The 15,363-nt window shown below is 37.1% G+C and overlaps 1 protein-coding gene across 1 annotated transcript; it reads left to right on the plus strand.

The window, feature by feature from the left end:
* The first annotated feature begins 5,387 nt into the window (after positions 1-5,387).
* LOC136164133 (cation channel sperm-associated targeting subunit tau-like) lies at positions 5,388-8,918 on the plus strand. The gene has a single exon (XM_065928931.1). It carries the CDS (start codon positions 5,388-5,390, stop codon positions 8,916-8,918), a length of 3,531 nt encoding a protein of 1,176 aa, XP_065785003.1.
* The last annotated feature ends 6,445 nt before the right edge of the window (positions 8,919-15,363 follow it).

Consider the following 15,363-nt stretch of genomic DNA (forward strand, 5'->3'; position numbering starts at 1 on the left):
AGTTACTGTTTTTTTTGCTTTCACTGCTCTGATTTTTCGAAGTAAGTCCCTAAGTCTAGCCTACCCTCAAGGGTATATGTGTGAGGGTGGTGGGCCAGAATTAAGCTCTACGTCTTGGATGGGGGAGTAACTACATGTCTTTTTTTTTTAATTCTTCTGTGAGAAAGATTTGTTTCCCTCATTTATTTATATAATTTATTTCCATGAGTGTAGTTATATATATATATGTGTATAGTATTATAATGTGGTATTATTTATTTTGTTGGATTTCCAGCTTTGGCCAATGGGGCTTTCAGTGTGTTCTGTGTCCCAGTGACATGCTCATGTCCTTTCATTTTTTGAGCATTTTCATAGTTTTTAGTGCTCTATGATGTTCCAGGCTTATACTGAATTTTTCTTACCCGGTCATAATATCAATAGTTTCTACATGGAGTCCTGGTTATTTTACTGAATGATATTTGTAAATCAAGCTCTGGGCACTGAGTGTACTTGTTGCTACAAGTGTTCACTTTCTTCATATTTGTTATTTTTCCAGTTTCCTTCTATTACTGATTTCTAGCTTCATTCCATTGTGGATGAATAGACTTAATATGCGTGGAAGTTGTTGAATCAGTTAAGAATTATAAACGAAAGTTTAGAAACACTGCCTTAAATAGTGGTGCAGTGGTTTTCATGATGTCATCCTGGACCCAGCTGTTCTTTCTTTCTGGAATCTATTGCCAGCATATGCATGTTAGTGTAGAGTAACAGTAAATGAACTCTTACTTCTAGGAGTCACGATGTGTTCCAGGCAGGAAGAAGAAAGGAATAAAGGTTGACCAAGTACCTGTCAGCTCAGTCTGCCTGTTTTAAGATGTACTCTTAGAAGCTTCGTCCAACAGTTTTCAATTATATGTAGTTGGCCAGAACCTTGTTACATGGCCACTCCTGTCTTTTAAAGGAGGCTGGAAGATGTAGCTTTTTGAGTAAGGGACATTTTTGCTCCAGAGAAGGCAATGGCACCCACTCCAGTACGCTTGCCTGGAAAATCCCATGGATGGAGGAGCCTGGTGGGCTGCAGTCCATGGAGTCTCAAAGAGTCGGACACGACTGAGAGACTTCACTTTCACTTTTCACTTTCGTGCGCTGGAGAAGGAAATGGCAACCCACTCCAGTGGTCTTGCCTGGAGAATCTCAGGGACTGGGGAGCCTGGTGGGCTGCCGTCTATGGGGTCGCACAGGGTCGGACACGACAGATGCGACTTAGCAGCAGCAGCATTTTTGCTCCAAAAAATTGAGGTTCTTGAAATAATATGTATTTTGGGAAAGTAACTCTCAGTCTGTGTCACAGGGAGCAAGAGACTACTTAAGAGACTGTTGTTGGGAAGAGATGATGGTGACTTATGCTGCAGGGGTAGTAGGTGGTGGTAGCATATGATTGGATATTTAATATATTTTGAAGGCAGTAGCCACAGGACTAAATGCTGGCTTATACATGAAACGGAGGAGGAGGAGAGAAAGATTGACGCAGGATTCTGGTCTGACAGTTCAGTAGAGGTGGCACCATTACCTGAGATGAGGAAAAACAGAGAAAAGCCAAGGTTTTGTGGGTGGGTTTTTTTTTTGTTTGTTTGTTTGTTTTGAGGGAGGAGAGGAGCAGGGAGGTAATCTAGAATGCTGTTAGGTATACATTAAATTTGACGTGCCTATTATATAGCTAAGTGGAAATCAATGCCCTTCTAAATATTTCTGAGGATACTATTTTGAATCTTTCCAAGGGTCTTTCTCCCCCTGCATTCCTCGGAAATAGCTCTATTTACTCTGGGGTTAGTTCTGTTTATTCTTATTGATCTTTCACTTACATATACTGATTTTCCTCACATATCTGATGAGTTTTGTTGACTTGCTTTATATTTGTGAATGAAGGAGTATGTTGGCTGTATAGACATGTTCTGTGTGACAGGCAAGCTTCCCTGGAGGGTATTTGGGGAAGTAGTGTCAGATTTCATTTTCTTGGGCTCCAAAATCACTGTGGACAGTGACTGCAGTCACTAAAATACACTTGGTTCTTGGAAGAAATGCTATGACAAACCTAGACAATGTATTATAAAGCAGAGACACCACTTTGCTGACAAAGATCCATATAGTCAAAGCTGTGGTTTTTCTAATAGTCACATACAGATGTTGAGAGTTGGACCATAAAGAAGGCTGAGAGGCAGAGAATTGATGTTTTCGAGCTGTGGTGCTGGAGAAGACTCTTGCGAGTCATTGGACAACATGGAGATCAAACCAGTCAATCCTAAAGGAAATCAATCCTGAATATTCATTGGAAGGATTGGTGCTGAAGCTGAAATGCAAATACTTTGGCCACCTGATGTTAAGAACTGACTCACTAGAAAAGACCCTGATGCTGGGAAACATTGAAGGCAGGAGCAGAAGGGCGTGACAGAGGATGAGATGGGTAGGTGGTGTCACTGACTCAACATGAGTTTGAGCAAACTCAGATAGTGAAGGACAGGGAATGCTGGGGTGCTGCAGTTAATGGGGTCACAAAGAGTTGGACATTGACTTAGTGACTGAATAACAACTGTCCTGGATTTTTTAACTCACAAAAGTATTGGATGTTCACCTAATCAATAATACAGAGTTAAAAGTTAATAGTGTCCTCATCTTTCCTTTTGTCCAGAGTTTTCTCCCTTGAGAAAACAATGTTAACATTTTGTATCCTTTCATATATTTTCCCATGCTTATATATTAGGGGGGAGTTTTTATTTGGTTTTTTTTTTTGTTTGTTTGTTTTCCAAAATGAGATTTTTTTTTCCTACTACTTATTCTTCCACTTCCTTGTCAGACATATTTCATTTAACTTTAATTTTTCTACTAAATTCATTTAAAGCAACAAACTTTCAAATGTTAGAATTTAAACTTTTTAAGGGAGATTTTGGAAAATTCAAAGAAAAAGAAAATGAGCAAAAGAACAGGTGTGGAAAAGAATGAGATGTATTTTAGAGCTCCGAGTTAGACACATTTTTCTGGAGGAGAGAAACTGTAGTAGGTAATTCTGAGATACTTGGAGAAATCCTTTGGAGTCAGTGTCTGAGGGTAGTGAATAACATAACATGGGAAGCTGCTGAAGATGTAAGAATAAAGTCATGTTATTGACTGCTTAATATTAACGAACACTTAAACCAAAAGTATTTCTTATGAAAGCATCATTCCTTGAATTATTTTAACTGACGATATATAATGAAGCATCTATAGACTAAAGGAGGCAGTGTATAGAAAAGTGGTTTATAATACTAAGTGTTCTGCAAAGAGATAGTATCGTTTTCTCTAAATGAATTGGAAGTGTACATGCATCTTATGATATTTTCAAAGCACCACTGTCTTTCACTGCAGTTTTCATTGTGTGGTAGTAGGCACATCAGATAAAAGTTTAGAATGCCTAGGATTTAATCTGGTAATTTAGGGCAATAACTTCAACTGCAGATTCTTGTGTAAAACAGAGAGTAGGTCTTGATTATCGCTAAAGTGTCTTCTGGGCTTCCCAGGTGGTGCTAGTGGTTAAGAATCTGCTGCCAGTGCAGGAGACGCAAGAGATGTGAGTTCAATCTCTGGGTTGGGAGGATCCCCTGGAGTAGGAAATGGCACCTACTCCAGTATTCTAGCCTGGAAAAGTCCATGGGCATGGGAGCCTGGCGGGCTGCAGAGCAGGGGCCACAAAGAGCCGGACACGACTGGGTGCACACGCATACAAAGTGTCTTCCATCTCCAGAAATTAAGTGTTTCTGTAATTTTCCTGTACACCTTGATTTAGCATAAAGTGTTTCCTTAGGGAGTAGTTACCCATTTAACAATTACAGGTTGAGAGTCACTGAAATTGTTGTCTCAATATAATATCAGATGCCACTTATTATCTAAAGTATTTCACAACCTTTTAAAACTAGATTACATTTGTTTTAACAGTTCTGTTTTCTTTTCTACTTTTGTTTCTGCTTAAAGTTGCTGAGCATTATTTTGGTTTTACAGATTCAATAGAGAGAGTGTTGTAGTGTCAGGGAAGTGAAGATTATATGTCTGATATAAACTTCTTTTGATTATTAGCAAATTACAGTAGTTATGAGGAAAATATTTCTTTAGTTTTTAAAATGTTTAATATCTTTAATAACTATTGAATGAGTAAAATTATCTTGGGAAATATTCTTTCATTACAAGCAGTCTAAAATTAAAGCTTCTCTTTTTAAAAGGTGGTTTTCTCACCAAAAGAATACATTTCACCGTGTTTCAAACCAGAATATACAGAATTCAAACCAGCATATCAGGTGAGTCCTGAGTTTTCTTATCCCAATAGCAATTATACTTAATAATAGGTTTCTCTAATACTTTGTATAATTCAGTGTTTCCAAAACCAGACTACCCATTGGAAACACTCACCTATCTTTACAAAAATACACATTCCCAGGTCCCATCTCTGACCTAATAAATCTCAATTTGGAAATGGAGCCTGGAATTTGTATTTTTCAAAAAAACCCAGGGATTCTGATGCTGTCACCTGGGTATCAATTAACATTTGAAAACCATATGAACTAAAACAAATACTAGGTTGATTATTTCACATTTTTCCTTTTAAATTGAATAATGGAGAAGTTGTATGAACAAAGAGTTTGAATAAGAGACTTCATTTTGAAAGGCTATTTCAATAATAGAATAGCCTGATCTCAGAGCTACAAAATTGCCCGTGACTATTACACTGACATTTCACTGTACTTTGGAACTTTCTGTACTGTTTTCTATAGTTTTTGAGGCATATATGATAATTATCCAACAGCAAGATTCTACTGTAACATGCTAAGGACATCATTGTTTAAATTCTCAAATGATCTGTGCTCCCAAATCAATCTTTAGAGAATACTTATGATACTTTTAATGGAGTATCTATTACTTGCTTTGCATTTTAAAAAAGTTACCCCCATTGCGACTAAAATATTTATATGGATAGGACTTAGATCATGATGTTAGCTTTTGTCTAAGCAAATTCAGCTAATACTGGAAATGGAATTCTTAAAGAAAAACTATTGATGAGTGCCTTTTAAGTGTTCAAAATCTTTCAGGTAGCAAAAAGCTCTTGAACACAACATAGTACAAGAATTAGGAATTTGAAAAATTTGCATTATGATTCTCATTATTATTCCAACTTTAAATATTTTAAAGGAATTAAAATTGGTTTTCTCTTGGTAAAAAGGTAGGAATATGAATAAATTTGAAGACTGCTCAAAGAAAATTAAATAGAAATTTTATTATAAATTTCAAATGTTTCAGAATTTCTTACCTTTTTTTAAATATTATAATTCCAGAAATTCAACATCAAGAATGGTTTTGATCCTTTTCTAAGGAATATAAACAACAAAATGCCAGTTCAAAAAAGGAAAGACCAAGATATGCTCAAATGTAGAAATATTTTAAGTGCAGAGATTATAGAACATGAAGATCAAGATCCTCCTTACCCAACACATTCAAAAACTGCAAGACCTGCTAATAAAACTTGGCCCCATAATCTTGATATCATTTCAATAAAGGCTTTAGACACTAAGAATAAGTTAGCTGGTGATCCCAGTATCACCACAGTAAAGACTTCAGACCCTGAGAATAATGTGGCCCATGATCCAGGTGTCATCACAATAAAGACTCTAGACACTACGAATAATTTAGCTCATCATCCTAGTATCACCAAAATAAAGACTTTAGACACTAAGAATATATTACAGGAAAGACTACCACATGTTTCTTTACCAAACTTTGAGGGAGACTCATCAGTGACTGAAAAAGTAAATGTACATAAATGTCGCCTCTCAAAATCATTAAGTCTTACTTCCCACATAGAAAATTTAAAACAATCGATGGTGCTCAAGTCAATTTTAAGTAAAAATCTGCAAGACCTTTCAGATAGATTATTTTCTACACCAGGAGTTCCTATGGACCCTGCAGCAAGAAAGAAAAGTTACAGTTCTCCACTTCTAACGGTTATCCATGATGAACAACCAAGTAGTTTGGAAGATAAAGTATTTGAAAAAATTCAAGATTTAAGTAACCAGCTTTCAGAAGGAGGCATTTTAAATTCAAAGTCTCTTTTAAGTAAAATAATTAAAAATATTCCCGCAGATTCACTTTCAGAAGGCAGACCAGGAAATTCTCCTGAGGCAGAAGAACCTGTCTCTGAAAAACACTTACAGCCTGGTGAGATAGATTTTCCAATTAAAAAAAAGAGTAGTTTCAAAAAGAAACATTCAAAAAGTGAAATATCTAGCTCAAAACCAGATTTGAATAGCCTTGTATACGATTATGTTATAAAGCAAATATTCACTGCACCGATCTTCTCAGAGTTGGCGAGAGGAGTGAAAGAAGCAAGTGAGACACAGATAGACTCGCAGAGTCAGCTACCCACAGCTTGGGAGAGTTTGCTCTCTTCCAATGTTCCAGTTCCCCACTATGAAGAAAGCAATAATGAAATAGAATTTCCACCAGCCAATTCTGTTATAAGCCAGATAATACAGGCATTTCCTGTAGATACTCTTTTAGATTCAGGGATAATCAAAGTGATGGAATTAGATAAAGAATACCAGAAAGGTTTTTTGCTTGATACAGAGACAACTTTTGCTGAAGAAAAGCCAAAGGATTCTACAGAATATTATTCAGAAATCAGAGGCAAAGCAGAACCTCTTTCAGACCAGAATTCAGCTATCATTCACCAAGAAACCACTTCTTCTTTTAAAAGAGTTGAATTCATAGACAAAGGCCAAAATACATCCCCACATGAATCAAAATACCAGTCGACACCAGATAAAAAACCAGATTTGCCAAGTAATGGTCAGAGACTTGATAGAGAAGAAAATGATACAAGTTCTACTTTAGAAAACTTAAGTACCTCATTAATGGGTAAACTTAATGACTCTGATGTAATAATGTTAAAATCTTTTTTGAAAAACATGTTTAACTTTTTTTTCAAATATAATCAATCTGAAAACAGACCACCAGAAAAAGAATTAGAAAGACTAATTCAACATCCTTTTCCAAATAAGACAGAAGACTTTGAAGAAATCGAAGAGAATTTTGATAAAGCAGACAAATTGGACAGAAAACCTGTTTTGAATCCAAAGCTGCGTATATTTCTAGAAGAACTCTCAGAGTCAGAAATAAAAAATTTAAAATCTGAATTAAGTAAACATGTCCAGCATTACCTTGTAGAAAGGCTTTCAGAATCAGGACATATCACCAAAGAAGACTTACCAAAAATCTATCAAAATCTGTATTTGATGAATGAGAAAGTAGAACCAAAAGGACAAAATATTTTTCTGGAGAAATATTCAGAAACTGTAAAAGAAATCATGTGTTTTGTAAATAATTTTAATCATCATTTCATAGATAAACATTTGGAAATAAAACTAAGATCTTTTTTAAGTGAAATTCTCCAAAACTATTTCCTGAAAAACCTTTCAGACAACAGTTTATTTAAGGAGACAGAATCTGGCCCTATGTGCTCAAAAGTATCTTCTCTAAGAGCTAAAAGTGCCTCAATATCTTTCCACGAGTTAGGACAAGACACTTCAAGCGGGAGTTTTGGCAGTAAACTTGAAATAAACATGAAATATCCCTTAAGTAAATCTCTACAAAGCTATCTTATAGCGTTATCAGAAAATGAAATATTAGATCTAAAAGCTGATTTAAGCAAACACCTCCATAGCCTTTTTATAGAAAAACTGTCAAAATCAGGACTAATTACAGAAAGGCAATTAGAGGGGATAAGCCAGCACATAAATTTGGTTAATTTTAGTACCACACCACTAAAATATATAAAGCCAGATTTGTCTTTAAGAGATGAAAATCAGTTTGTGGAGGAGCATTCAGAAAAGCAAAATAAATATTCAAAAATTGCTCAGAAAACCACTTTACAAAAAGTTCCCAAGGATAGACTTGTAGAAACAGAGTTGACCAAAAAGGAAGAAAAAGAACTTTTTTCCTTAGAAAATATTAAAGAAAATCCACCAATAATTCGGGAACAGAAAAGACATTCTCAAGAAGCTAAAATACTGAGATTAATTAAAGTACAACCCTGTTCCAACAAAAACACTCAGGTGAGTTCACTAAATAAGTCTTCAGAAAGACTTACAGATACAGTGCCTAAGAAAAAAAAGAAAGAACATGGTTTCATGCAGTTTCCTCATAAAGAAAATTTTGAATTTAAAACAGAGACTCAAGACCCACATAATTGGAGTGGTAAATCAAAAATAACTCAATCAAAGGCTTGCTTTGAAAAGACACTAAAAATGAAGTCTCTTGACAAAAAGGATCACAATAACACCTATAAGTTGATGGTACAGGAAAAACCTGAAGCAGTATTGTCACCATATCAAAGAATTCCTAATTGCAATATGCCAAATGAAGATGAGGAATATGTAAACAAATTCACTTTTCCTTCCAGGCAAAATAATATTCTAATTTGCCTCAATTCAGAGGCTGGAGAGAAATCAAAGTTAGAAGACCAGTATCATCAGAGATTTAAAGGAAATAATAACAATAATAAAAAACAGCATTTAGAAATATTTGCACATTACAAAGAAGAAATACAAACCCTTTACACCAAACCAAATGAACTTTGCAATGAAACATGTGCCTGGGTGCCTGAATCACAATTGCTTAAAATTTTGATAGCTGAGAAAAACTCAAAACCATCTCTCTTCCCAGAAGTACCAAAGAGAGAAAATCTAAAGCCCAAGGTCCGAAAAGAAAGAGATCATGTCAGCAAAAAAAAGTCATTTAACAAGATAGTTAGTGTATTACCAACTACACCGCCCAGCACAGGAATCCATCCAAGAAAATCTGTTCCAAGGACATTGCTTCATTGGACTGCAAGAAGAACTACACATGTAATAATATTTTTCTAAATCTTTTATTTCTTTATTGGCAAAGTTCTTTAGATAACATAGAGTGTATGTGTCTTCATGCAAGTATGTGTGTAACCTTAATTGCCCCAAAATATACAGACCTCCAAATTTTAAAAAATTCTTTTGACATTCAGATATCACCTTGCCTCATTCAAAAGGTAGTCAGAAAATCAAGGGACTGTTAACATACTTAGTGCCTTTGTATAAAATAGATAAAAGGGACCCCCTGCTCCAGATCATGAATTAGAAAAAAGTACTCTTTCCTCCAGGCCAACTCCAGGCTGGCACAGTGCAGGGTACACAGTTATGTGTAGGGAAGAGCGGCTGTTTCAGCCCTGACTGACCCCTCGGCCACGGGCTGTTATGCAGCCACACCTGTGCAACCACGGGCAGTGGCTGTATACTACAGAAAGGCTGGGACTGTCTTTTCATGCACATATACGTATAAATATATAGTCTTTTTTCAGATCTCTTAATTTTCTTTGTTTTAAAAACAAATATGAAGCTCCTATTACATGCCAGTTATTCTAAGCCTTAGAGATATGCAGAATTTAGTCTTGAATTATGAATTACAGTTTAGCTTAGCTTCTATTCTTTTCTTTTTTCTATCACCACCCCTCTGCCTTGTGCTGAGAAACATGGGAATTCAAATCTATTTTTGATACTAACATAAAGCAGTTAGGAAGGTACCTCTACTACCTGGCTTTATACAAACCATTCAAAAGCAGAGTTAAAATCTAGGAATGGAAGGGACTTATTTTAATTTTCTGAACATTGCTCTTCTCTGTTAGTATATATCAATAGGCATGACTAACAGTTGGGAAAACACAAATTCTAAAATATTGATAATTTGATGTGCATAACTATCTCTGAATGAGAAAATAGAAAGCAAACTATTAGCTTTAGTAAATAGTAAGGCAAATCAGTTGCAGGGTAAATATTATCAACATAGCTTATTCTCTCAACTTTGGATTTCTCTTTTCTAAATTCAGTAATTTAGAGTGTGTGTGTGCGTGTACAGGAAAAAGTAAGTAAAAGGTGTTCATAGTTTTTGGAGAGGGAAGACTTTCTGAAGTTCCTTCAGATAAGTGGAATCTTTAATATCACTTTTCCAAACAAAATAAGAAATTATGTTTATGTTTGTGTTAGGTTGCCCTAATTCTTCTTAGTCCTGCCTCAGTTCTTCTTACTTGGCAGTTGTATTAATCTACTCCCACCTTCTCACCAGATCAGAGTAGGCTTATTCACTTGGGGTGGCCATTCCCTTGGGGTGCAAGGTTTTAAGTGACAAACTGCTCAAACTGCAAAGGAAACTAGTTTACGATAATCTGAGAAATTACTAATAAGTCCACACCCTCCTATGGGTACTTATAGATTATTATATATTTTTACTTTTTAATATAAATTTATTTTAATCTGAGGCTAATTGCTTTACAATATGGTAGTGGTTTTGCCATACACTGACACGAATCCACCACGGGTGTACATGTGTTCCCCATCCTGAAACCCCCCTCCCACCTCTCTCCCCATCCCATCCCTCTGGGTCATCCCAGTGCACCAGCCCCGAGCACCCTGTCTCATGCATCAAACCTGGACTATATTTTTAATATAGTCATATTATACCAATTTGGAAAAAAAGGAAAACAAAGCCCATAATCCCACCACCCTAAAACAACCATCATTTAAAAAAAATTATGGCAAATTTCCTTCCAGTTACTTTCTTAAATGTAAAATTTGTTTAGTCTCAGAATGTACACACAAATTTTTAATATTTTAGACTCAATGGACATCAGTTTGAGCAAACTCTGGGAGATAGTGAAGGACAGGGAAGCCTGGCATGCTGCAGTCATGGGGTTGCAAAGAGCCAGACATGACTTAGCCACTGAACAACAACAAAAATCACAATAAACATAACCATATAGATGCTGAGCTCTGCGTGTGTGTGTGTGTGTATGGATATATCAAAGGTGTTAATTTTTAAAGAATGAATGTTTAGATGATTTAAAAAGTGAAATGAGTTCATAATTTATATTTGGGGTTGGGGAAGAGCTAATTTAGAGGAGAGTTAAAGGAGGGCTGGCTTTGCCTAGGAGTCTGGCCCCTGAAGATAGCTCCCTCAACATTTCTGGTTTCCAGCTTGATATCTTGCATCTCTTTTGAAACAACAGATTCTTTGAAACAATAAGATTATTTAAAGTATGGTTTCTATGGTATCTGATGGCAGGCATTGAATGTAGGGTCTGAATTTAGGGACCATCTATACATTTGAATGCTCTCATTCTTTGTTGGTATTATAAACTTTAGTCCTTGTAAATCTAAAATGTACTCTTAAGAAATCTAACTCACCAACTTGATCTTTTATTTTAATGTTTAGGATTGTTCGGATAGATTTGAGGAATTACATGTGACTTCATTTAAGCATCTTGAAAATGCAAAATCAAGAGCAAGGCTTTTAGAAAAGAGCCCAGATGATAGCCATAATCAGTTCAAACGCTTTGCAAGACCATATACTGCTCCAGAGGTTAACAAAAGAGGAGAAAGCTACACTGGAAAATTTACAAGTCCTCGAATGGTTTCAGCAGGCTTAGTTCATATAAATGATTCAATCTCAGGGTATGAAATCCATAAAATGCGGCCAAAAAAAAAATTTTAAAGAGAATATTGAAAAATGTTTGCTCATTTGTGATATTATCCAAATGTTAAACAGTTCAGAATATGTGAGGCCAACAGAATAGCATTTCTCCAATTAGCAAAATGGTTTGGAGATCAGTCCTTTTTATGTGATAGGAGTCAGTAACCAAATTTCATCTTGTTAGAACCATTTTGTTTTAATTAAAATGAAAAAGAAACACTTTTGATGTAAATGTGTTTTTGTTTATGAACCTTAGGGAACAAACTCAGAAATACATATTCATTAGTAAAGTTTTATTTCCCAGCTTTCCCCCTTTCCACTAGTCTCTTATTTCCCAAATCTTTGCTATGCTCTGAATTATCCCTGAACACCCAGTTTCAGGGTCTCTATTTGCAGTTATGTGTGTTTAGCCTTTGGTATGAATATACTTTAAATCTTGAGCTCTAGACTCAACAGTATGCAACTCCCTGGACCTGCAGAACATCTATCAATTTCAATATCATCTGATACCACAGCTTTTTTACACTATAAAGATAATAAAGAACAGGTTTAATGGTACTAAGACCTGAGGCATCTAATACACTGGAGTGACTTTCTAAATTCGACTATGAAACAGCCTCTTTGATAACACAGAACTCAAGAAGAAACTGTATAAAACAGAAACTGCATTAAAGTATCTAGCTAATCAGCATAGGATTTAAACCAAGAGATTGGTTCTATTCTTACCAAACACAATATCTGAATACTGTTAAACTTTGCTTTACTCTTGAAAAGAATTTCAATTTATGGAATTTTTGTCAGTTTCCATTTTCTACCATAAATCATAAAGTCTATGGAGTTCAAATAGAATTGGCTGATGTAAAAGGTAATTCCCGATCACTCATTTAATAGCATAATCAAAGTAGTAATTTTGGGAGGGAGACCAAGAATTTCTCAAAGTTGCGAGCACGTATCAGTCAGAGTATGACTAGGAAAGCACAAATACCCTGGGATCTTCCAAGTAGAAGGAACATAGGGAGTTGATTTCATGGGTAATGGAAAACAAGGCTAAGAAACTAAAAGGGATGATGTGGCAATCCAGAGATGGGCAAGAGGAGAAAATACCAGCCCTCAGGACATCAGGAAGCAGTGGTGTGACCTGCGTCCTAAAGCCAGAAGTCAAAGACCAGACCAGTGAGAGACACCACAAGAAACAGCAGAGCGGGGCGGGGGGTGAGAACTGTTTTCTCTCCTTCCGCCCTCTGAAAGTGTTGGTAGCTCAGTTCAACTCTTTGCGACCCCATGGGCTGCAGCCTCTGTCCATGGGATTCTCCAGGCAAGAATACTGGAGTGGGTTCCCATTCCCTTCTCCAGGGAATCTTCCCAGTCCAGGGATTGAACCTGGATCTCCCGCACTGCAGGCAGATTCTTTACCATCTGAGCCATCAGGAAAGTCCTGGAAACTGAGAGAATGAGGCAGCATGGAATGTTTACTTTCCAGTGAGGCAGAGCAGCGGAAGTATGGAGAAATGTATTTGATAGCTAAGAGGCAACTAAACAACACTTATGGAGAAAACCACTGATCTAGCTTGCAGTAAGGCCTTCCCTGGTAGCTCAGCTGGTAAAGGGTCTGCCTGCAGTACAGGAGACCCTGGTTTGACTCTTGGGTTGGGAAGATCCCCTAAAGAAGGGATAGATGAGCCACTCCAATATTCTTGGGCTTCCCTGATGGCTCAGACCATAAAGAATCCACTTGTAATGCAGGAGACCTGGGTTGGGAAGATCCCCTGGAAAAGGGAACAGCTACACACTCCAGTATTCTTGACTGCAGAATTCCATGGACAGAGGAGCCTGGCAGGTGACAGTCCATATGGTCGCAGAGTCAGACATGATTGAGTGACTTTCACTACTATTAGCTTGCAGTAAAGGAGGAAATAACTTACTAGATGGAAATCTCAAGTCACTTTGCCTCATTAAACTTTTAATGGCAATACTATGACACAGTCAAAAAATCTACCATGGAAATACATTTTTTTCAAGTTTTTTTAAGAAACAGCAAAAGCAGAAGACCCATGCCCTTTATTCAAAGAATCCCTTAAATATTTATTAAATGTCTAATGACAAACATTTTGCTAAACACTATATACTCGCGAATAAGACAATGTTCTCAAGACATCCTCAGTATACTGGGGACATAAACACAGAATTAGTCACAAGTGTTGTTGCAGAAAGTACTGTAGAAACTCATGGGGGGACATTTTGGCCAAAGTGGCTGGGCTAGTTTGGATCCTTCAGAAAGCAGATACCAATATGAGATCAGTCATGTATGGTAAGCAGAATAACTGTCCCCCCCACCCCCAGTCAACAACATATTTACAACCTAATCCCAGGAACCTGTGACCATATTACTTTACATGGCAAAAGGTACTCTGCAGCTGTGGTTAATGATATGGAGATAGGCTATCCTGGATAATCTGAATTGGCCCAACATAATCAAAAGGGTTTTATAAGACAGAAGCAGAAGGGTCAGTCAGAGAGAGACAGAGGTGCGAACTCTGAAACAGAAGCTGAAGTAATGCCTGTGAAGCAAAGGAAGGCTGGTAGTTTCTAGAAGCTGGGAAAGGCAGCAAATTCTTGAGAGTTCGCAGAAGGAATGTAGCCCTGCCAAATCATTTTACAATTCTGACCTCCAGAACTGTAAGGTAATAAACTTGTGGTTGTTTGAAGTCACTAAATTTGTGTTGTTATAACAGTGATGGGAAAAAAAAAAAAACCTGATACAGCATTCCAGAATCCTCAGGAACAAAATTTAAGGCATTCACTCTCAGGGTGAGGCTATTAATTACCATATCTACTTCTGTTGTTGTTGTTCAGTCATGTCTGAGTCTTTGCGACCCCATGGACTTTGCAAACCCCATGGACTGCAGCATGCCAGGTTTCCCTGTTATTCACTATCTCCCAGAGTTTGCTCAGACTCACGTCCATTGAATCAGTGATGCCATCCAACCATCTCATCTGTCACTCCTCCTTCTCAGGCCCTTAATCTTGCCCAGCATGAGGGTCTCTTCTAATGAGTCAGCTCTTCACATCAGGTGAGCAAAGTATTGGAGCTTCAGCATCAGCCCTTTCAATGAATATTCAGGGTTGATTTCCTTTAGGATTGACTGGTTTAATCTCCTTGCTGTCCAAGGAACTCTCCAGAGTATTCCCCAGCACCACAGTTCGAAAGCATCAATTCTTTGGTGCTCAGCCTTTTTTATGGTCCAACTATCACATCTGTACATGGCTACTAGAAAAACCATAGCTTTAACTGGTTATGGGATGTTTAATATTTTTGTTTTTTAAAAAAATTAACCATTTTTTTTTGTTTTTAAAAATTCTTTTCTTTTTAATGGGTGTACATGTGTTCCCCATCCTGAACCCCACCTCCCACCTCCCTCTCCATCCCATCCCTCAGAGTCATCCCAGTGGACAAGCCCGGAGCACCCTGTCCCATGCATCGAACCTGGACTGGTGATCTGTTTCACATATGATAATATACATGTTTCAATGCTATTCTCTCAAATCATTAACTAAAAAAGTTAATCATTTTTTAAAAACTTATTTTAAATGGGATATAATGGCTTTACAATATTGTGTTAAGTTTCTGCTGCACAACCACGTGAATCAGCTGTAAGTATCCGTATGTCCCCTCCCACCCCAGGCCCCACCCCACCCCTCCAGGTCAGCATAGAGCATGGGGCTGAGCGCCCTGTTATGCAGCAACTCCCCACTAGCTATCCACCTTACACACGGCAGCGTGTGAATGTCAGTGACACTCTCTCAATTCGCCCT

Source organism: Muntiacus reevesi, chromosome 3 (assembly GCF_963930625.1).
Source record: "Muntiacus reevesi chromosome 3, mMunRee1.1, whole genome shotgun sequence".
Taxonomy (NCBI): Eukaryota; Metazoa; Chordata; class Mammalia; order Artiodactyla; family Cervidae; genus Muntiacus; species Muntiacus reevesi.